The sequence below is a fragment of the Elephas maximus genome, chromosome 4 (genome assembly GCF_024166365.1).
Source record: "Elephas maximus indicus isolate mEleMax1 chromosome 4, mEleMax1 primary haplotype, whole genome shotgun sequence".
In the NCBI taxonomy this organism is placed as follows: Eukaryota; Metazoa; Chordata; class Mammalia; order Proboscidea; family Elephantidae; genus Elephas; species Elephas maximus.
The window spans coordinates 157516571-157540975 of record NC_064822.1 but is presented as its reverse complement, the minus strand read 5'-3'; the positions used below and the strand labels follow the sequence as shown (position 1 = coordinate 157540975).

The 24405-nt window shown below is 40.1% G+C and overlaps 1 protein-coding gene and 1 long non-coding RNA gene across 4 annotated transcripts in view; one reads left to right on the top strand and one right to left on the bottom strand.

The window, feature by feature from the left end:
• Positions 1-24405, bottom strand: part of PLEKHG7 (pleckstrin homology and RhoGEF domain containing G7) — a 74335-nt gene that overhangs the window by 24787 nt on the left and 25143 nt on the right. For 2 of the 3 annotated variants that reach the window (XM_049884057.1, XM_049884059.1), the window contains 4 exons: positions 11816-11943; positions 8124-8164; positions 2860-2955; positions 1044-1187 (listed from right to left, as the gene is read on the bottom strand). In XM_049884057.1, the coding sequence (XP_049740014.1) occupies positions 1044-1187; positions 2860-2955; positions 8124-8164; positions 11816-11943 (409 nt within the window). The remainder of the gene's footprint in view (positions 1-1043; positions 1188-2859; positions 2956-8123; positions 8165-11815; positions 11944-24405) is intronic. The other variant, XM_049884058.1, reaches the window with a different exon arrangement.
• Positions 6785-11862, top strand: LOC126075881 (uncharacterized). The gene is made up of 3 exons (XR_007517311.1): positions 6785-6893; positions 10799-11041; positions 11781-11862. It is a non-coding gene; the product is annotated as an uncharacterized LOC126075881 (long non-coding RNA).

Sequence of the window (24405 nt, the reverse complement as noted above, 5' to 3'; positions counted from 1 at the left end):
GCATATAAAGTACTAAGCAGAGTGATTGACAATAAATATTACTTAAAGAAAATAATAACTGACATTTGTAAAGCACTTGATAGATTTCAAAAGTAACTAATTTGATTCTCACAATAACCTCACGAGATAGCCAGAGATGGCACTGTCATCCCTGTTTTATAGCTTTGGACAGGGGTTGTCAAATTACAGCCTCTGGGCAAAATCTGGCCAGCTACCTGTTTTTGTAAGTAAAGTTTTATGAGAACACAGCCACACACGTTTTTTTACATATTGTTTCTGGCTGCTTTTGCACTGCAATGTCAGAGCTGAGTGGTTGCAACAGAGAATGTATGGCCCACAAAGCCTAAAAGATTTATTTTCTGGCCCTTTACAGAAAAACTATGCCAACCCCTGTTTTAGGATATGAAGGCCTAGACTTTTCTAAGGCCACACGGCAAATCAGAGATACATCCAGCACTTGAACTCAGGTCTCCCAACATCATACTTTTTTCCTTAGTAAGACAGTTTTAAGACAGTAACCAGGATTCAAAAGTGCTTATGGGTAGAGGCAACCCCAGGGCGCCATTTACTCAGAACACAATGTGAACGCACCAGTGAATACACTGCTTAACCCAAGTCCACTCTATTAGCATGTGAAGGTAGCCTGGAAATCCAACACTGTACCCTCCAGCTGACTAGCTTTAGCAAGAGCTCCAGAAAAGGAAGCTATCCAAAGATGAAATGGGCTGCCTTTCATGAGGAAGGAGTGTGTAAAGAGAGGGTGAGAATAGGCAAAAATGACAAGGACATCAGTTGGGGAGTTGGATTAGTTCACTTAGAAGATCATATCCAATTTGGAGAGATTTAGTCAAGAAGGTAATGTAAAGACAATAAAGTGATAGGTAAAGAAAAATAAGCAATAAATAAAATTTTCCTAAAGATTCCCTAAAAGAAAGGGGGGAGGCTTTAAATTTTTTTTTTTTTTAGCATGGAAGAGTAAAACAAATCCCCAAAGAATCCAATGAATATTTTTCGTTTACTACAAAAATTAAACCCAATATTACCATCTTAAGAACCAATAAATGGTCCAAAAAATAAGTGCATTCACTCGTGAAAAGTTCCCACATGGCCTCCTGTTGCTTTCTCAGGTCTAATTGGTCAGTAGGAAGTTTTTGATGCATTTCCATGACTTCCATCCAGGTCTTATCCTGCACATGGGAAGAAGAAAGGTGAGCAGAACATTTCCACCTGGATGGTGTGATCTGTTCCCTATTTTCTCTGCTTGTGGAACAGCAGGAACAAGCAGTCCCTGACCTCATGATTTCCTTCCGTAGGCCCGGGGCACCCTCTTTGCTTCTCAAATGACCCAAACCACAGCTTCTCTGTGTGTGACTTTGGGAAGCCAATACCTTCCCCACTGCAAAGCATAGCAATGTGTGATATGCGTAATTTTTAGTTTAAAATGAAAAGGAATTAAAATTGATGTTTTTTTAAAAAAAAAAATAAGGACAACGCTAGGGGTCCTAATACATGGCACAATTCCAATATAAACCATAACTAACAATTCACAAAGACCAGCAGGTAAGCTAGATAACTGGGAGCTCCTAGAAATTAAACACTTAGGCTCATCAAAAGACTTCACCAAAAGAGTAAAAAGACAACCTACAGACTGGGAAAAAAATTTTGGCTATGACATATCCGACAAGGGTCTAATCTCTGAAATCCATAGAATACCTCAATGCTTCAACAACATTGATGTTGTTTTAAGTTATGATTGAGAATTTGAGTCCTTTTCAGTTTATTACAAAAAATTCTCAAAAAACCTCAAACCCCAAAAGAAGCCAGTCTGAAAAGGCTACATACTGCATGATTTCAACTATATGACCATCTGGAAAAGACAAAACTATAGAGACAGTAAAAAGATCAGTAGTTGTTCAAGAGGAGGTGGGGAGGGATGAATAGGTGAAACACAGGCCATTTTAAGGGCAGTAGAACTGCATGATATTATGATAGTGGTTATATGATACTGTGGAGCCTTGATAGCACAGTGGTTAAGAGCTATGGCTGCTAACCAAAAGGTCAGCAGTTCGAATCCATTTGTCGCTCCTTGGAAACCCCATGGGGTAGTTCTACTCTATCCTCTAGGGTCACTATGAGTTGGAACTCAGTCAACAGCAATGGGTATATGACATTATGCATTTGTCAAAATGTATAGAACTGTACAACATAAAGAGTGGACTGTAACACAAATTATAGACTTTAAAAATAATAATGCATCAATACTGGTTCATCAATTGTAACAACTGTACCATGCTAATGCAAGCTGTTAATAATAGGAGAAACTGTGTGCAGGGGGAGAGGGTGTACTTGGGAACTCTGCACTTTCTGTAACCCTAAAACTTCTCTAAAAAAAACGTGTATTAAAAAAAAAAACAAAAACAAAAGGAACCATTAAAAAAAGAACCCCAAACTGGGAATTCTGAATCCAGGTTCCACTAGCAAAGCTTGTTGAAATCAACTACTGAAGAATCAGGAAATGAGAATTTTAGAGCTTAAAGAGACTTTTTGAAATTGTCCTAGCAAAAATGACTTAATTTTCAGATGAGGAAGCTGAAGCCCAGAGAGGCGATAGTAATAATGACTATTAACATTTGCAGAGGGCTTTTCAGTCTCCGAAACACTCCCATCTCCATCACCGTATTTCAGGTAAAATATCTCTCTGGAGATTACAGAGTACATCAGAGCAGGCAGGACCCATCTCTCCCAGCCCTGGGCTTCTCCTAAACCCAGCTGTCCTTCAAATAAGGCAATAATTTGACAATTAAAAATAATGACTAAAAAATAAAAAGCCACGATGCTTGTAAACAACGTATGAGATACCTTGAGGCTGTGGAACTCATAGCCCCTGAAGTCCGTAATCTTCATAGAGGAAAGGCAGTTCTCCAGGTCAGATATGTGCTTGAGTTTGTCCTTGCCCTGCTCAAAGATTGTAAGAAACAGGATTTCGAAGCATGAATTCTTCACCAGTATCACAGCCCAGTCCAATCCCTGTCTGAAGAGTTGCCAAGCATGAATTCTTTAAAGACACAATTTTGGTAGCCTTGTCATCTTTGGTTCATTCTCTAACATTCATGAGGACACACTGCACATTTTGTCATTAAACCATAACAGTTCCAAAGCCATTTCTGAGCCAGCAGTTGACCAGTTGCTATCGAGTCGACTCTGACTCACAACGCTCCCATGTGTGTCAGAGTAGAAGTGTGCTCCATAGGGTTGTCGATGGCTGATGTTTTTGGAAGCAGAGAGGCAGAACTTTCTTCTGAGATGCCTCTGCATAAACTCAAACTTCCAATCTTTTGGTTAGCAGTTGAACACATTAACCATCTGCACCACCAAGGGACCCACAGAACCACAGAAATGTCAGGCCTGGAGGAGAGAGGTCGGTGCCTGTCCAAACATCTCATTTTACTAATGAAAAAAAATAAAGCAAGACTTGGAATGGTTCTAAAGCAAATAGATGGACTCTGAGTCCAGTGCTCACCCACTGAGATGACAGAAACTCCTTCACGATTTTAATTTTCTGAATTCTGGATCATAGGACTTTAATATCAGAAGATGCCTCAGTTCAAGCCTTCATTCAGCAGGTGACTAAGTAAAGCCCAGAGTACTAATGGAACTGGCCCAATACAATAATTCTGTGCTAAAGAATACCAGAATATGCTAGAAACTCAAGTTTTCTTAGAATGGAACTATTCACCTATTGTTTTAATATTTAATAATCGGATAATTTTTAATAATTTAATAATCGATAATACATGATTATTGCAGAAAAGTTGGGAAACAAAGGAAAACAGAAACTACCCATAATTCTCAGCCCTAGATTACCACTAAAAACAAAAACACTCTTTTCTGGACATATTCATAATTAATTTTTAAATGGTGTCATATTACACATCTTTTTGTAATCTGCTTTTTTCACTTAATATATTGTGAACTTTTTTTTTCCTCATTCGATATTCTGTTGCAACATCATGAATTGCCCACGTGAAGAGCTCATTTTACTAATGGAACCAGGAAGAAGCTATCAAATAATGTACAGGGCTTTATAAAGTAGACCTGGGTGCATTTCAAATGCATGTTTATCAGAAATAATTTTTTAACTCATTCTAGTGCCTCAGGGTGCGTGATGCTGGCACAGATCTAAGCTGTTTCATAGAAGTTAATCAACTTTATGCTAATGGAAAGAGAAGGCACAGGTTATCTACCATTGTGAGTAGGGGGCTGCCTGTGTGTCTGAAAGGAGACTCCATGACAGCTGTAGAATGTGCTAGAGGGAGCAATATCAGCGCTGTGGCTGCTTTCTCTGGTAGGGTTATGGCCCTGAAAGAGGAAACCTATTGTAAACTCACTAGTTTCCACAGTAGCAAAGGAATCTTGGAGCCAGCTGGGGACCTCCTACGGCAATTGGGACATATGCCTTTTGTTGATGTTTGAAACCATAGTGACTGCGTGTTGTGGAAATAAAAAAACCAACAGCAAGTTGAAGGAAACAGGAGACAATGGAAGCAGGGTTGGAGTTGGGGAAAGTGGGCACCAGTCGCGTATCCTGAAGGGCAGACACTGTGGCTTTCTACGTGTTTGACCAGCCTCCAGGCCAAAGCCTTGGTGGAGCTCCCAGTAAGAAGGGAAGGGAGGCGTATTAATTCTTCAGAGTCACAGGTCCACTTAGTGCCTTGTTCCTTCACTAGTGTGCCATAGGTTAGGAGAGGAAAAGGGAAATATTTAAAGGGTATTTGAGGGGATATTGGGGGCAAAGAAAATTCATAAACTAAGGTTTATTCCAGGGTCTCACATTTAGTAACCAAGAGGTGGATGGAATGGAAATTTGTGGTAGGCAATGGTGACATGGAACTGGAGTGTTAATTGAAGATTAAGGCTGAATATACACATCTCAGAGTGACTGACATAAAGGTGACATTGCCTTTCTGACGACAGACCAGATCTTTGTGAGCTCTGATGAGGAAGAGTAAAGAGCATCCAGGTCTGGTTATGGGGAGCCTCAGAGTTGGAGGAACAGTGCCATTTCATGACTAAAGCAGACTCAGAGCCAGGCTGCTTGGGTCTGCCAGGGTAAATCATGGCTTGTGAGCTGTGTGACATCAGGCAAGCTACTCAACCTCTCTGAACCCATTTCCCCAGCTGTAAAATGGGTATAATAATGTCATCTACCTTGTTGAGTTGTTGTGATAATTAATGAGTTAACATATGTAAACTATGACACAGATAAACAGGAACATATATAACTGTGCCTGGCAACATGATAAACATTATATACATGTTTGCTTTTATTACTAATATTGTTATTGGTGCTTGGGGAGGAAGGAAGGAAAGAAGGGAAGGAAGGAGGGAGCGAGTGAGCAAGGGAGCGAGTGAGGAAGGAAGGAGAAGAAAAATCCCCAATAAGCTAGGAAAATACATTACAACTTGGGAATGTGTTTGTTATATTGGTGTGGAATAGTCATTTATATAGATTAGAATTACTTGGTAATCCAGGCCAAGAGGTTGAAGGAAGGAAATAGAGGCATTGATTTTAAGGGAACCAGATCTCATGTCTTTGTGAAAGTTAGGCTTAAAAGAAATGGGTTTCTCTTCCTAATGTTGCTGAAAACATCTTGTCATTTCACTGATGATTCTGTCTTTGTGCATCTCCATGACTGGCCGTCCAACATTGTGCGTGCCATTTAGCACATTTTTTGCTCCCAATTTATAGGTCAGTACCAGCTTCTCAACTGTGAGCTAGTAATGGACATCTTGGTATCCTGGGTATCTAGTCCAGTGCGTGGCACATACAGACACTCCACATGTGTGTGTGGAGTAAGTTGCTTCTTTATAGGGAAAAAATGGATGGATCGTTACAACTTGTAGGAGTGTCCCTTTCTAGTTGAGCCCTTTCCTTCTGAAAGTGCATCTTGTTTCCCCAGTGGCCCTTAAAGCTTCCCTACTCTGGGGAAGCTTGTGGGAGATGCCTCTTCTCTGGGGCCCTCAGATTGGATGGGTCACTGTCTCATTTATATGAGGAAGGACACAGGAAAGGCTAGATGAGAGACCCTGTCTCAGACCTGCCAGGAAAACAGTCGAAGTATGTCCCGAAAGAGCAGCAAAGTGGGAATGACTGAAGAACACCAGCATAGGGCCATAATTTTACTAACAGTTTACGGTTTGCAGCTTGTAATGTTTAGGGTGTGTCCCATACAAACTTTCTGTTCTTGCAAAAATAATGTGAAAGTCACTAAAATACATGGTTATGAGAACAAGTTGTTTTTCAAATTCTAATTAAGAAAAATCCTAAAAATAATCGTGGTTGGTGTGGATTGAGTGTTTATGATGTGCCAAGATCTGAAGCAAGTTCCACATGTGTTGCTGTATTCACTCCTCACAAGCACTCTGTGAGGGCAGCTTGATTTTCATCTGCCTTTGATAGAGAAGGAACCTGAAGCTGACAGACGTGAACTCATTTGGCCAAGGTCACACAGCAGTAAGTGGAGCAGTTGGAATTGGAGGCTCAGGGGTTTTTAATTTAGCTACTGGAGGGTCAGCGAAGAAGAGGAAGACCCTTCAGGTGGTTTGACACAGTGGCTGCAACAATGGGCTCAAGCATAACAACAATCATGAGGATGGAGAAGGACCGAGCAGTGTTTCAGTCTGTTGCATACAGGGTCGCTATGAGTTGGAGCCGACTCGACAGCACCTAACAACAACAACTGGACTTTAAAAATTCAGTGTGTACCCCCAATGCAGATGTCAAAAACCGATTCCAAACTGATTGGAGAAACCATAGAGACAGACTTTCGGCAGAAGGAGTGACAATAACTACCCATGGAACCCCCATTGCTGCTGTTAGCTGCAATGTATAGGTATTGCAACTGGCGTCTGGTGGAGAGGGGGCATTGGTAGTTCAGTGGTAGAATTCTTGCCTTCCATACAGGAGATCTGGGTTCAATTCTCGGCCAGTGCACTCCTGTGTAGCCACCACCCATCTGTCAGTGGAGGCTTGTGTGTTGTTATGATGCTGAACAGGTTTCAGCAAAGCTTCTAGACTAAGATGGGCTAGGAAGAAAGGCCTGGTGACCTACTTCCAAAAAAATCAGCCAATGAAAATCCTATAGATTACAATGGTTCAATACCCATCTGATCATGGGGATGACTCAGGACCTGAAAGCATTTCATCCCATAAATGATCACCATTCTGTGGCTGACTCCATGGCAGCTAACACCTGTTAGGAGAACGCACAGCCAGTTCCTCCCCTTCCTCCAGAAAACAGAAGCCAAGAGTCAGGTTGGGGTCACTAGCACTCCTTCCCTCCACACACACAGGCTTGACTGTGGCCAGCCCTTGTCCTGTGCAGTAAAGAAGCAGAGACCACTAGTTTAGATTTATAACTCCTCAAGCATCAGCAGAACCAAGAATGAATTAAAAAACCCACTAGGAGTAATCCAACCAGCATTCCAGAAATAGAAATGTATTTGTGGAACCTGTGACTGTAACTTCTCATTAATTTTTCAATGTTGTCAATATACATGACACAATCTACAGACTGGAGCATACGCTTATGCAAGTTTACTTCCTCAAGCGAGCTGTTTCCTAACCTGTGTCGAGTAATACATTTAGAGTTGTGAAGCATCACAATATTAGGATTGCTTTGTTTTTTACAGAGCTCATTAACCACTGGCAATTAGCACTGTTTAGCTGCACAAAATGGCACCATTTGCGATGTTCTGTTGCCAATATTATGGATGTGTTGTTATCATTTACATTTCACTTGCCATCTTCCTTTATGCAAAGATAAAGCAGAATGAAAAGGCTCTTCAACCATTTCTTACTTTCTTACCTATCCACTGCCATGGAGCCAATTCCGACTCATAACGAGCCTACAGGACAGAGTAGAACTGCCCCATAGGGTTTTCAAGACTGTAAATCTTTATGGAAGCAGACTACCACATCTTTCTCCCATGGAGCGGATGGTGGGTTCAAACTGCCGACCTTTTGGTTAGCAGCCAAGCACTTAACCACTGTGCCACCAGGGCCCATCTTCTTAGCTGCAGGAGACTTAATTAAAACAGAAATGACATTGTGCAACACTTACCACTCCCCTCTTGGAGAAAGGCCATCTTGGCTTCTTGGATTCTGGTGGGTGAAATTAAAGAAAATATACTATTACTTTGAGTAACTAGTGACAGATTGTGGCAATGCTTTATAAACCCTGCTTTTTCCATGAGCTAAACAGAATCGTTCTGCTTTAATGCTCTTTCTTTTGAGAATGCACAGAATGAACATTTATACTTATGCCAATGAATGAATGAAGCAATGCTGCTACCTAAAATTTGGCATTCTATTGCTGACTTAAGGTGACGTTACCTCTCCCTTCACTAGAGTATTTTTAGCCTCCTTTCCCCCATCACTTGCAGAAAAATCAATAAATGGAGTGAAGATATTAAGTAATGTATGTAAGACAGTAAACCATAGGACTCTGAGGCTGAAAGGACTGGTTGATTTTTACAGTATCCTACCATAAAATAAAATAAAATATCCCATCATATGCAAGGTTAAAAGCCTGACCAAACTTGAGACTTGGAGAGTGCATCAATCCAGTAAGGTGTGGTTAAATGAAGATTCCTGAAATAGGGAAACATCAACACATGTCACCAACTAAGTTGGGGCTTACCGTAGCTATTGGCTACCATCCAAGAAGTCTTTAAGTATTGCTTTGAGTTGAGAAGTTATTATTCAATCACACATATTTTTTGATGACCAGGAAGTAGAGATTAGATTCTGGCATCTTAATTTTTATGTTGATTGTATCAATTTGTAATGCAACCCAGAAAAAGCTGGAAATAGTCCCTTGGGTTTAGATGGGATGTTCTGACCACTCAATACACAAAAATGGATGCCTTGTAGGTCTCTCTTTTTAATCAAATTCACCAAGAGGCTCTGTGTAATGCTTTAATCAGATGGAAGCAATTACCTGGATAGCATTTACTACAAAGGATGTGTTTGTGGGATATTTGCCCCTGTAACATTGAAAGTAACCTGTTAAACTGATTATTCTCTCCCTCATTTGGACCACCTTATTGATCTTTATAAAGAGGAGACTAGGTGGAATATCCCTCAGTGACATATTGGCGTCACCATTTATAGCTTGGCATTTGAGAGCTCTTAGTCCTCAAATGCTCGGTGGTAGATTATTATGTCCAATTTGAATTGGAACAATTGGGGGTCTTTGGTCCTTAGCAAATCCCTTTCCTTTGCTTTTATAACTTTGGAGATATTTTGGAGGCCTTGGGAAAGCTTCACAGGTATTCAGAAGAAGATTTATATGCGTCTTAAAAAAAAAAAATTTTTTTTTAAAGACATTGAATCCACAACATTTCTTTACATGTATTAAACATTAAGTTTTGCTGAATCAGAATCTCTTGTTCAACAATATCTCCAGGTGATTCATATGCACATCAAAGTCTGAAAGGCATTGCTTTAGACCATGATTTTGGGCCCTGAAAGCTCTATTTTAAACTGATTGAGAAAAGGTGATGGAAGAGTACGGTGGAACATGTTGCATATCTGTTACTGTGGTGAAAGGACTTTATTGTGATCATACTGTGTGGCACATAACAAAGAACTACTTTAGGATTTAGAAGCACCAAAGAATTATAACCCTGTTCCGTAGCATGATGGTTCTCAAACTTTAGCAGGCATCAGAGTCATCAGAGTCACCTGGCGGGCTTGTTAAAAAACAAATTGACTCCAGCAATGGAGTTTCTGATTCAGTAGGTCTGGGGTAGAGCTGAGAATCTGCATTTCTGACAAGTCCAGAACTGACGTTGAAGATGCTGGTCCAGGACCATCCTTTGGGAACCACTGTTCAGTTGTTATGGGTTTGGAGTGTTTGTGAAGCAGCATGAAACATGTCCTAACCTCTGTAAAGGTTACATTGGGTTTAGAACCAGCTCTGATTTCTAGTGGTGGGTCTTTGAGCAGATCACTGAACCTTTCTTGGTTTGTTTATTTGAATTGTTGTGAGTAACATATCAGTCAGTAGATGTGAAAGGGATCTACAAAGAGTGAAAGGCTATACAAATGGTAGCTATGATGTCTTCACTGGTGGCTCCTGGGTTCCACATACAGAAAACTACAGCTGCACATATGAGTGGTCAAAGCAGCCTGGAGAAAAGGACAGTGGACTAGCAGTGGCGAGCCTGGAACCCATCCTTGTGGTACAAACTAGCTGACACTATGGATCGGTCTCTTCCCTGTTCCGGGTTTCCCATTGCACATGTGTGAATTAGGAAGGAGCCTAGTTTGGTGTTTTCCAAGCTGTGCTACCAGGTGTCCTAGGCTTTTGAGGATGCCTCGGAGGAGAGTCTTTAGGAGCCACCTTGTCTTCAAACATTGCAATTCCACCTGTATCTGTTTTACAGATTGGTATTCACAGTAAGACTGCTTTTGTAAAAAAAGACCTCTGCTAAGGAAAAAACAAACACACAAAAAACTCCAACAAACCCATTGCCATCGAGTCGATTTCAACTAATAGCGACACTTACAGGTCAGAGTAGAATTGCCCCATAGAGCTTCCAAGACTGTAATCTCTATGCAAGCAGACTACCACATCTTTCTCCTGCACTAAGAACAAAATTAGTTTATAAACTATTGGGGTGGATAATCTTTAAGTGTCCTTTTAGCTCTCAAAGGCTTTAATTTGCCTACCCTCGGAAACATGGGGAACACACCTTGAACATCACAGTTTTTCTTTTCTTTCCAACCCAGGTAAGGGTGCAGAAGATTCACCCCTAATGTGGCCTCACTCTAACTGCTGCTGACAGCTCTGCCTGCACCTGGTACAACCCTGGCAGAAGGCACCAGTCAGTGTGAGGCTGAAGACCAGGAGCAGAGGTGGTGAGGAGCAAGTGTTACAGCAATGACAGAGAAGCTGCCCACCAGCCTGAGAGGACATTCCGCTCTGAGATGGTCACCATCACTGGTACACCCATACTAAGCCTGCAGCTGCAGGTAAATTATATGAAAAGAGGACATTTTGGTTAAGAGCTTGGCTGCTAACCAAAAAGTTAGCAGTTCAAATTCACCAGCCACTCCTTGAAAACACTATGGGGCAGTTCTGCTCTGTCCTACAGGGTCACAATGGATTAGAATCGACTCAATGGCAATGGGACGGGACCTGAAAAATATAAAAGTCTATCTTTATAAACTGAATGCCCAATACCAGGACTGGTATTCAGCTGGTGTGATGGTTAATTTTATGTGTCAACTTGGCTAGGTTATGGTGCCCAGTTTGGTCAAACACTGGTCTAGATGTTGCTCTGAAGGTATGTTGTTGATATGATTAACATTTACAGTCAGTTAAGACTTGACTTTAAGTACAGGAAATTACCCTTAATAATGTGGGTGGGCCTCATCCAATCAGTTAAAGACCTTAAGAACAAAAACTGAGGCTTCCCAGAGAAGAAGGAATATTACTCAAGACTGTAACATAGAAATGCTGTAGGAGTTTCCAGGCTGCCCTACAGATTTTGAACTTGCCAGTCCCCACAGATGCATGAGCCAATTTCTTCAAATTAATCTTTGTCTATCTATCTGTGTATTCTATTGGTTCTGTTTCTCTGAAGAACCCTGACTAATACAGTTGGTCCCAATAATTGATGACTCATGTCTGTTCTGACTGGTCAGTGCATGTCTTTTGCGAATTATTATTTTAAAATCTCCCCCACTTATTACAGTGTTTGTCATACAGGAGGCTGCAATAAGAGTTTGCTGAATGAACGGAACCTGAATTTAGCAGCAGCAGTGGGTGGTACAGGTAATCAGCAGCCCCATCTGACACCAGAAGGTCTCCAGGGAACACCTCAAGTCCAGGTACGTTCAGCACCACAGAACTCCGCCTATGTTCGTAGAACCTGTGCTCAGGAGACAAAAGGAAACAGCATAGAGCTGGGCAGAAAAAAAAAGAAATTTAGGTTCATTGCTGACACCACCTCTGGTCCTTGGGAAGTGGCTGCTAGCCACCTGACGTCTACTTGCTTAGCAAGCAACCACTGTAAGCTCCAGGTGTGGCAGGGCCATGATGACACATACCCTCTGTCTTTGAGCCTTACTAACCATTTATGCTTTTAACTAATCCAAAGCTCACCTAAAAATATCAATGCAAACACACCTTCCTTGTCCTGACTCAGAAGGATACTAGAAGGAAGATCTCAGACACAAAAGTCTTTGCAAATCATGTACACTGTAATTTATAAGGTGTGAGCAGAATGCATGAGTGTGGCCACCAACAACCCTGGAGTTCCAAAGTTGTTTGCTTGAAGTCAGCCCTTTACTTTTCCCCAGAGAGAGGTGAGAAATGCTATTAGAAAAGCTTAAATTGTTATGAATTGAATTGTTTACCAATAAGTTTACTTTTTAATCTCTGGTACCTATGAACATGACCTTGTTTGGAACTAGGGTCTTTGAAGATGTTGTCAGTTAAGTTAACACGAGGTTGTACAGGAGAAATGTGGGTCATAATCCAATCTGAATGGTATCATCATGAAAAAGGAGAGAAGAGACACAGGCATGGGCACTCAGTGGGAAGATGGCCATGTGAAGACAGAGGCAGAGATTGGAGTGATGCATCTACAAGCCAAGGATTGCCAGGAAGCTAGGAAAAAGCAAGGGAGAGTCCTCCCTTAGAGTCTTCAGAGAGAGCATGACCTTTCTGACACCTTGAATTTGGACTTCCAGGTACCACTTATCTGTCAGTTTGTCATACTGTAGTGGCTTGCATGTTGCTGTGATTTTGGAAGTTATGCCTCCAGTATTTCAAATGTCAGCAGGGTCCCCAGTGGTAGACAGGTTTCAGTAGAGCTTCCAGGCTAAGACAGACTAGGAATTAGGACCTGGTGATCTACTTCTAAAAAAAATTGGTCAGTTAAAACTATATGAATAGCAGCAGAACATTATCTGATGTAGTGCTGGAAGATAGCCCCTCAGGTTGGAAGGCACTCAAAATACAACTGGGAGGAGCTGCCCCCTCAAAGTAGAGTTCACTTTAATGATGTGGATGGAGTAAAGCTTTCAGGACCTTCATTTGCTGATGTGGCATGACTCAAAATGAGAAGAAACAGCTGCAAATATCCATTAATAGCTGGAATGTGGAATATACAAAGTCTGAATCTAGGGAAATTGGAAGTCATCAAAATGAAATGGAACACTAAAAGATTGATATCCTAGGCATTGGTGAGCTGAAATGGACTGGTATTGACCCTTTTGAATCAGACAATTATATGGTCTATTATGCTGGGAATGACAAATTGAAGAGGAAGGGCATGGCATTCATTGTCAAAAAGAACATTTCAAGATCTATCCTGAATTATGACACTGTCAGTGGTAGGACAACATCCAAATGCCTGCAAGGAAGACCAGTTAATGTGTCTATTATTCAAATTTACACACCAACCACAAAGGCCAAAGATGAAGAAATTGAACATTTTTACCAACTTCCGCAGTCTGAAATTCATCAAACATTCAATCAAGATGCATTGATAATTACTGATGATTGGAATGCAAAAGTTGGAAACAAAGTAGAAGGATCGATAGTTGGGAAATTTGGCATTGGTGATAGAAAGAATGCTGGAGATCACATGGTAGAATTCTGCAAGACCAATGACTAATTCATTGCAAATACCTTTTCAACAACATAAATGGTGACTATACATGTGGACCTCATTGTATGAAATACACAGGAATCAAATCAACTACATCTGTGGAAAGAGATGATGGAGAAGCTCAATATTACCAGTCAGAACAAAGCCAGCGGCTGACTGTGGAACAGACCATCAATTGCTCACATGCAAGTTCAAGTTGAAGTGGAAGAAAATTAATACAAAACAAGTCCACAGAGCCAAAATATGACCTTGAGTATATCCCACCTGGATTTAGAGACCATCTCAAGAATAGATTTGGTGCATTGAACACTAATGACTAAAGACCAGACAACTTGTGGGATGACATTAAGGACATCATACATGAAGAAAGAAAAAGGTCATTAAAAAACAGGAAAGAGAGGCGGGGCCAAGATGGCGGACTAGGTGGACGCTACCGCGGATCCCTCTTGCAACAAAGACTCAGAAAAACAAGTGAATCGATCACATACATAACAACCTACGAACTCTGAACAACAAACACAGATTTAGAGACGGAGAACGAACAAATACGGGGAGGCAGCGATTGTTTTCAGAGCCTGGAGCCAGCGTACCAGTCAGGCGGCTTCATTAACATCCGAATAGCCTGAGCCAGAGGGAGAATTCTGATAGGGATCTGACTGCATTTTTTTTAGCGGATTTTCTGGAAAAACTAGTTTCCCAGTGATGGCTCGGAGACAGCAGTCCATATCAAACCACATAAAGAAGCAGACCATGACGGCTTCTCCAAGCCCCCAAACAAAAGAATCAAAATCTTTCCCAAATGAAGATACAATCCTGGAATTATCAGATACAGAATATAAAAAACTAATTTACAGAATGCTTCAAGACATCACAAATGAAATAAGGCAAACTGCAGAAAAAGCCAAGGAACACACTGATAAAACAGTTGAAGAACTCAAAAAGATTATTCAAGAACATAGTGGAAAAATTAATAAGTTGCAAGAATCCATAGAGAGACAGCATTCACAAATCTAAAAGATTAACAATGAAATTACAGAATTAGACAACACAATAGGAAGTCAGAGGAGCAGACTCGAGCAATTAGAATGCAGAGTGGGACATCTGGAGGACCAGGGAATTAACACCAACATAGCTGAAAAAAAATCAGATAAAAGAATTAAAAAAAATGAAGAAACCCTAAGAATCATGTGGGACTCTATCAAGAAGGATAACTTGCGAGTGATTGGAGTCCCAGAACAGGGAGGGGGGACAGAAAACACAGAGAAAATAGTTGAAGAACTCCTGACACAAAACTTCCCTGACATCATGAAAGACGAAAGGATATCTATCCAAGATGCTCATCAAACCCCATTTAAGATTGATCCAAAAAGAAAAACACCAAGACATATTATCATCAAACTCACCAAAACCAAAGATAAACAGAAAATTTTAAAAGCAGCCAGGGAGAAAAGAAAGGTTTCCTTCAAGGGAGAATCAATAAGAATAAGTTCAGACTACTCAGCAGAAACCATGCAGGCAAGAAGGGAATGGGACGACATATACAGAGCACTGAAGGAGAAAAACTGCCAGCCAAGGATCATATATCCAGCAAAACTCTCTCTGAAATATGAAGGCGAAATTAAGATATTTACAGATAAACACAAGTTTAGAGAATTTGCAAAAACCAAACCAAAGCTACAAGAAATACTAAAGGATATTGTTTGGTCTGAAAACCAATAATATCAGGTACCAGCACAATACAAGGTCACAAAACAGAACGTCCTGATATCAACTCAAATAGGGAAATCACAAAAACAAACAAATTAAGATTAATTAAATAAATAAATAAAATAATACACATAACAGGGAATCATGGAAGTCAATAGGTAAAAGATCACAATAATCAAAAAGAGGGACTAAATACAGGAGGCATTGAACTGCCAGATGGAGAGTGATACAAGGCGATACAGAACGTTACAAGTTAGGTTTTTACTTAGAAAAATAGGGGTAAATAATAAGGTAACCACAAAAAGGTATAACAACTCCATAACTGAAGATAAAAGCCAAGAAAAATGTAACGACTCAACTAACATAAAGTCAAACACTATGATAATGAGGATCTCACAATTTACTAAGAAAAACGTCTCAGCACAAAAAAGTATGTGGAAAAATGAAATGGCCAACAACACACATGAAAAGGCATCAAAATGACAGCACTAAAAACTTATTTATCTATAATTACACTGAATGTAAATGGACTAAATGCACCAAAGAGACAGAGAGTCACGGACTGGATAAAGAAACACGATCCATCTATATGCTGCCTACAAGAGACACACCTTAGACTTAGAGACACAAACAAACTAAAACTCAAAGGATGGAAAAAAATATATCAAGCAAACAATAAGCAAAAAAGAAGAGGAGTAGCAATATTAATTTCTGACAAAATAGACTTTAGACTTAAATCCACCACAAAGGATAAAGAAGGACACTATATAATGATAAAAGGGACAATTGATCAGGAAGACATAACCATATTAAATATTTATGCACCCAATGACAGGGCTGCAAGATACATAAATCAAATTTTAACAGAATTGAAAAGTGAGATAGACACCTCCACAATTATAGTAGGAAACTTCAACACACCACTTTCGGAGAAGGACAGGACATCCAGTAAGAAGCTCAATACAGACACGGAAGACCTAATTACAACAATCAACCAACTTGACCTCATTGACTTATACAGAACTCTCCACCCAACTACTGCAAAGTATACTTTTTTTTCTAGCGCACATGGAACATTCTCTAGAATAGACCACATATTAGGTCATAAAACAAACCTTTGCAGAGTCCAAAACATCAAAATATTACAAAGCATCTTCTCAGACCACAAGGCAATGAAGCTAGAAATCAATAACAGAAAAACTAGGGAAAAGAAATCAAATACTTGGAAAATGAACAATACCCTCCTGAAAAAAGACTGGGTTATAGAAGACATCAAGGAGGGAATAAGGAAATTCTTAGAAAGCAACGAGAATGAAAATACTTCCTATCAAAACCTCTGGGACACAGCAAAAGCAGTGCTCAGAGGCCAATTGATATCGATAAATGCACACATACAAAAAGAAGAAAGAGCCAAAATCAGAGAACTGTCCCGACAACTTGAACAAATAGAAAGTGGGCAACAAAAGAACCCATCAGGAACCAGAAGAAAACAAATAATAAAAATTAGAGCTGAACTAAATGAATTAGAGAACAGAAAAACAATTGAAAGAATTAACAAAGCCAAAAGCTGGTTCTTTGAAAAAATTAACAAAATTGATAAACCATTGGCTAGACTGACTGAAGAAATACAGGAAAGGAAACAAATAACCCGAATAAGAAACGAGGAGGACCACATCACAACAGAACCAAATGAAATTAAAAGAATCATTTCAGATTACTACGAAAAATTGTACTCTAACGAATTTGAAAACCTAGAAGAAATGGATGAATTCTTGGAAAAACACTACCTACCTAAACTAACACATTCAGAAGTAGAACAACTAAATAGACCCATATCAAAAAAAGAGATTGAAACGGTAATCAAAAAACTTCCAACAAAAAAAAACCCCTGGCCCGGACGGCTTCACTGCAGAGTTCTACCAAACTTTCAGAGAAGGGTTAATACCACTACTACTGAAGGTATTTCAAAGCATAGGAAATGACGGAATACTACCCAACTCATTCTATGAAGCCACCATCTCCCTGATACCAAAACCAGGTAAAGACATTACAAAAAAAGAAATTTATAGACCTATATCCCTCATGAACATAGATGCAAAAATCCTCAACAAAATTCTAGCCAACAGAATCCAACAACACATCAAAAAAATAATTCGCCATGATCAAGTGGGATTTATACCAGGTATGCAAGGCTGGTTTAATATCAGAAAAACCATTAATGTAATCCATCACATAAATAAAACAAAAGATAAAAACCACATGATCTTATCAATTGATGCAGAAAAGGCATTTGACAAAGGCCCACACCCATTTATGATAAAAACTCTCACCAAAATAGGAATTGAAGGAAAATTCCTCAACATAACAAAGGGCATCTATGCAAAGCCAACAGCCAATATCACTTTAAATGGAGAGAACCTGAAAGCATTTCCCTTGAGAACGGGAACCAGACAAGGATGCCCTTTATCACCACTCTTATTCAACATCGTACTTGAAGTCCTAGCCAGGGCAATTATGCTAGACAAAGAAATAAAGGGCATCCGGATTGGCAAGGAGGAAGTAAAGTTATCACTATTTGCAGATGACATGATCTTATACACAGAAAACCCTAAGGAATCCTTCAGAAAACTACTGAAACTAATAGAAGAGTTTGGCAGAGTCTCAGGTTATAAAATAAACATACAAAAATCACTTGGATTCCTCTACATCAACAAAAAGAACACCGAAGAGGAAATAACCAAATCAATACCATTCACAGTAGCCCCCAAGAAGATAAAATACTTAGGAATAAATCTTACCAAGGATGTAAAAGACCTATACAAAGAAAACTACAAAGCTCTACTACAAGAAATTCAAAAGGACATACTTAAGTGGAAAAACATACCTTGCTCATGGATAGGAAGACTTAACATAGTAAAAATGTCTATTCTACCAAAAGCCATCTATACATATAACGCACTTCCGATCCAAATTCCAATGTCATATTTTAAGGGAATAGAGAAACAAATCACCAATATCATATGGAAGGGAAAGAAGCCCCGGATAAGCAAAGCATTACTGAAAAAGAAGAAGAAAGTGGGAGGCCTTACTCTACCTGATTTCAGAACCTATTATACAGCCACAGTAGTCAAAACAGCCTGGTACTGGTACAACAACAGGCACGTAGACCAATGGAATAGAATTGAGAACCCAGATATAAATCCATCCACATATGAGCAGCTGATATTTGACAAAGGACCAGTGTCAGTTAATTGGGGAAAAGATGGTCTTTTTAACAAATGGTGCTGGCATAACTGGATATCCATTTGCAAAAGAATGAAACAGGACCCATACCTCACATCATGCACAAAAACTAACTCCAAGTGGATCAAAGACCTAAACATAAAGACTAAAACGATAAAGATCATAGAAGAAAAAATAGGGACAACCCTAGGAGCCCTAATACAGGGCATAAACAGAATACAAAACATTACCAAAAATGATGAAGAGAAACCAGATAACTGGGAACTCCTAAAAATCAAACACCTATGCTCATCTAAAGACTTCACCAAAAGAGTAAAAAGACCACCTACAGACTGGGAAAGAATTTTCAGCTATGACATCTCCGACCAGCACCTGATCTCTAAAATCTACATGATCCTGTCAAAACTCAACCACAAAAAGACAAACAACCCAATCAAGAAGTGGGCAAAGGATATGAACACACACTTCAGTAAAGAAGATATTCAGGCAGCTAACAGATACATGAGAAAATGTTCTCGATCATTAGCCATTAGAGAAATGCAAATTAAAACTACAATGAGATTCCATCTCACTCCATCAAGGCTGACATTAATCCAAAAAACACAAAATAATAAATGTTGGAGAGGCTGCGGAGAGATTGGAACTCTTATACACTGCTGGTGGGAATGTAAAATGGTACAACCACTTTGGAAATCTATCTGGCATTATCTTAAACAGTTAGAAATAGAACTACCATACAAACCAGAAATCCCACTCCTCGGAATATACCCTAGAGATACAAGAGCCTTCACACAAACAGATATATGCACACCCATGTTTATTGCAGCTCTGTTTACAATAGCAAAAAGTTGGAAGCAACCAAGGTGTCCGTCAACGGATGAATGGGTAAATAAATTGTGGTATATTCACACAATGGAATACTACGCATCGATAAAGAACAGTGACGAATCTGTGACACATTTCATAACATGGAGGAACCTGGAAGGCATTATGCTGAGCAAAATTAGTCAGAGGCAAAAGGACAAATATTGTATAAGACCACTATTATAAGATCTTGAGAAATAGTAAAAACTGAGAAGAACACATACTTTTGTGGTTACGAAGGGAGGAGGGAGGGAGGGAGGGAGAGGGTTTTTTATGGATTAATCAGTAGGTAAGAACTGCTTTGGGTGAAGGGAAAGACAACACTCAATACATGGAAGGTCAGCTCAATTGGACTGGACCAAAAGCAAAGAAGTTTCTGGGATAAAATGAATGCTTCAAAGGTCAGCGGAGCAGGGGCGGGGGTCTGGGGAACATGGTTTGAGGGGACTTCTAAGTCAATTGGCAAAATAATTCTATTATGAAAACATTCTGCATCCCACTTTGAAATGTGGCATCTGGGGTCTTAAATGCTAATAAGCGGCCATCTAAGATGCATCAATTGGTCTCAACCCACCTGCAGCAAAGGAAAATGAAGAACACCAAGGTCACACAACAACTAAGAGCCCAAGAGACAGAAAGGGCCACATGAACCAGAGACCTACATCATCCTGAGACCAGAAGAACTAGTTGGTGCCTGGCCACAATCGATGACTGCCCTGACAGGGAGCACAACAGAGAACCCCTGAGGGAGCAGAAGATCAGTGGGATGCAGACCCCAAATTCTCATAAAAAGACCATACTTAATGGTCTGACTGAGACTAGAGGAATCCCGGCGGCAATGCTCCCCAGACCTTCTGTTGGCACAGGACAGAAACCATCCCCGAAGACAACTCATCAGACATGAAAGGGACTGGTCAGCAGGGGGGAGAGAGATGCTGATGAAGAGTGAGCTAATTAAATCAGGTGGACACTTGAGAGTGTGTTGGCAACTCTTGTCTGGAGGGGGATGGGAGGATAGAGAGAGAGGGAAGCTGGCAAAATTGTCACGAAAGGAGAGACTGAAAGGGCTGACTCATTAGGGGGAGAGCAAGTGGGAGTACGGAGTAAGGTGTATGTAAACTTACATGTGACAGACTGATTGGATTTGTAAACGTTCACTTGAAGCTTAATAAAGTTAATTAAAAAAAAAAACAGGAAAGAAAGAAAAGACCAAAATGGATGTCAGAAGAGACCCTGAAACTTGCTCTTGAATGTAGAGTAGCTAAAGTGAATGGAGGAAATGATGAAAGAAAGAGCTGAACAGGAGATTTCAAAGGGCAGCTCTAGAAGACTAAGTATTATAATGAAACATGCAAAGACCAGGAGTTAGAACACCAAAAGGGAAGAGAGCATGTTTGACATTTCTCAAGCTGAATCGAAGAAAAAAATTCAAGCCTTGAGTTACAATACTGAAGGATTCCATGGGCAAAATATTGAATGATGCAGGAAGCATCAAAAGAAGATGGAAGGAAAACTCAGATGCACTGTACCGAAAACTATTGGTTGTTGTTCAACCATTTCAGGAGGTACCATATGATCAAGAACCAGTGGTACTGAAGGAAGAAGTCCAGGATGCACTAAAGGCGTTGGCAAAAAATAAGGATCTAGGAATTGACAGAGTACCATTTGAGATGTTTTGACAAATAGATACAGCACTAGAAGTGCTCACTTGTCTATCCCAAGAAATTTGGAGGACAGCTATCTGGCTGATTGACTGGAAGAGATCCATACTTATGCCTATTCCAAAGAAAGGTGATTCAACAGAATGTGGAAATTATCGAAAAATATCATTGATATCACACTCAATTAAAATTTTGCTGAAAATCACTCAAAAGCAGTTGCAACAGTATTTTGACAGGGAACTGTCAGGAACTCAAGGTGGATTCAGAAGAGGATGTGGAACGAGGGATGTCATTGCTGATGTCAGATGAATCTTGACTGAAAGCAGAGAATACCATAAAGATGCTTACCTGTTTTTTATTGACTATGCAAAGGCATTCGTCTGTGTGGATCATAACAAATTATGGATAACATTGCTAAGAATGGGAATTCCAGAACACTTTAGTTGTGCTCATGAAGACCCTGTACATAGGCCAAAAGGCAGTCATTCGAACAGAGCAAGGGAATGCTGTGTGGTTTAAAATCAGGAAAGGTGTGTGCCAGGCTTGTATCTTTTTACCATACTTATTCAATCTGTATGCTGAGGAAATAATTTGAGAAATTGAATTATATGAAGAAGAATGCAGCATCAGGATTGGAGGAAGACTCGTTAACAACCTGCTATATGCAGATGATACAATATTGCTTGCTGAAAGTGAAGAAGACTTGAAGCGCTTACTGGTGAAGATCAAAGACTACAGCTTTCAGTATGGATTGCACCTCAACATAAAGAAAACAAAAATTCTCACAACTGGAACAGTAAGCAGCATCATGATAAATGGAGAAAACATTGAAATTGTCAAGGATTTCATTTTACTTGGATCTACAATCAATGTCCATTAAGCAGCAGTCAAGAAATCAAACGATGTATTGCATTGGCCAAATCTGCTGCAATAGACTTCTTCCAAGTGTTAAAAAGCAAAGATGTCACCTTGAAGACTAAGGTGCTCCTGACCCAAGCCATGGTATTTGCAATCTCCTCATATGCTTGCGAAAGCTGGACAATAAATAAGGAAGGCCACAGAAGAATTGATGCCTTTGAATTTGGTGAAGAATATTGAATATGCCATAGACTGCCAGAAGAATGAAAGTATATGTCTTAGAAGAAGTACAACCAGAGTGCTTCTTAGAAGAAGGACAACCAGAATGCTCTCACAAACTTTGGACATGTTTTCAGGAGGAACCAGTCCCTGGAAAAAGACATCATGCTTGGTAAAGTGGAAAGTCAGTGAAAAAGAGGAAGACTCTCAATGAGATGGATTGACACAGTGACTGTAACAATGGACTCAAACACAGCAAGGATTGAGAAGATGGCACAGAACCAGGCAGTGTTTTGATCTGTTGTACACAGGGTCGCTATGAGTCAGAACCAACTCGATGAAACCTAACAACAACAGCCTTCAGAACTCGGAGATTGTTAAATTTCTGTTCTTTGAAGTTGCCTTGTTTGTGGTACTTTGTTACAGCAGTCGTAGGAAACTAATCCAAGATCTATCCTCCTGCTCATTTCCTCTACCCCATTTCATGAAACTTCCTGTTGTTGAATGTTCACAAAATAAGTGATTGACATATTAGACATAGCGGGGAGCAGCTCCAAAATTACAGGGTATTTGCTTCATGATTTCTAAGGATCATCTTTTGCACTTTTCCAGTTAAGGAGCAAAAATGGTTAGGGGTCTCCACCCCTGGAACCTCCCTGATATCATTGAATCATGGGAATTTTCCTAGCTTTCCCATGAGAACTGTTCAGATATTTCTTCGGTCTGTTCTGAGGGATGTTGTCTTAGGTTCCCATGAGTGATCCAAAAGTCAACTCTGACTCTTTCCCCCTCTGGGTTGAGACACTTCAGTGGTTCTTCATCACATACCAGATAAATACCAAGTTTTTAAAACATATGCGTAAACCTTCCTTGAGCTGGCCCTATTTACCTGTCTGGTATTCCTTATTTTGCAGTTTATTCTCTGGAAACAGGGAAAGGATCATAATTCCTCATACAAAATGGTGTTTACCATTCTTGAACCTCAGTGCTGGAAATGCTCTGCCCCTCCATCCCCTCCCTAAACTTATCTACCTCCTACTCATCCCACGAGACTCAGAGCCATGGACTTATCTATGCTAGTGGTTTAGAGCTATAGCTGCTAACCAAAAGGCTGGCAGTTCGCTCCTTGGAAACTCTACGGGGCAATTTTACTCTGTCCTGTAGGATCACTATGAGTTGGAATCGATTCAATGGCAACTTTTTTTTTTTTTTTTGGTTTAAGTAGCCTAAAAAGGAAATACTTGAAAAAAATTGGGCTCAGCCTTTATCAAATTAGCTATATTCTCCTGGGATTTTAAAATCTGTTTTGTCTTGCCCTCTCTCTTCTCCTTTCTCTATTTTTTGTGATGAAGCTTTATGATGATGTGGTAGACACAGTTCATTGCCAATCCAATGTGCACGCTTTCCTTTTCCTTGCTAACAAAGCCCTGCACGAGCCCAGTGGATAAGGCACTGACACGCTTTAATTTTCTCGCGGTTAGTGGAGGCCATGTAACCCAAACCTGGCTAATGAAATTTAAGTGGGAGTTAGGGTAGAATTTTTTTTTTTTTTTTAGGGTAGAGAAGCTGGGAAAAGTTTTTTAAGGGGAACAACTTGGATAGCTTCTTCCTTTTACCTTTTGCTGTTTGCCTTTCTTGCTGTGCGGAATATGGTTTGATACCTGAAAGTACAACGGCCATCTTGCAAAGATGGTAGCAGAAGAGGAAAACAGAAGGAGGCTGGCAGGTTGCTGACATCACCCTGGCCTAAGCTTTGGTCATGTTGCAAGAGAAAACAACCTGTATTTGCTTAAGCCGTTCTACTTGGGTTCTGTTACACGGCAGGCAAGTGCTGTTCGAACTGATACAGATCCTAACTGATATTGATCTCCCATTTTCTCTCTCCATCTCTAAGAAAAAGACCATTTTTCCACATTCTCCATTTCTGCTTGGCTTCTGCTTGCAACTTTTTATATTTCTCCTCTAGTCATTATTTGCCAATCCAATGTCCATAGGAACGGAGAGGGGTGAATTAGGTGAGTTAGAAAGTTAACATGGTATGAACGAGAAATACCACTCACGTGCATCATATTGGATACATGACATTGGATAGACACACAACGTCCATCACAGATACTGCCAGGAGTTTTTACAGTGCTATTTGGAAGGTGTTGTATAACAGAAG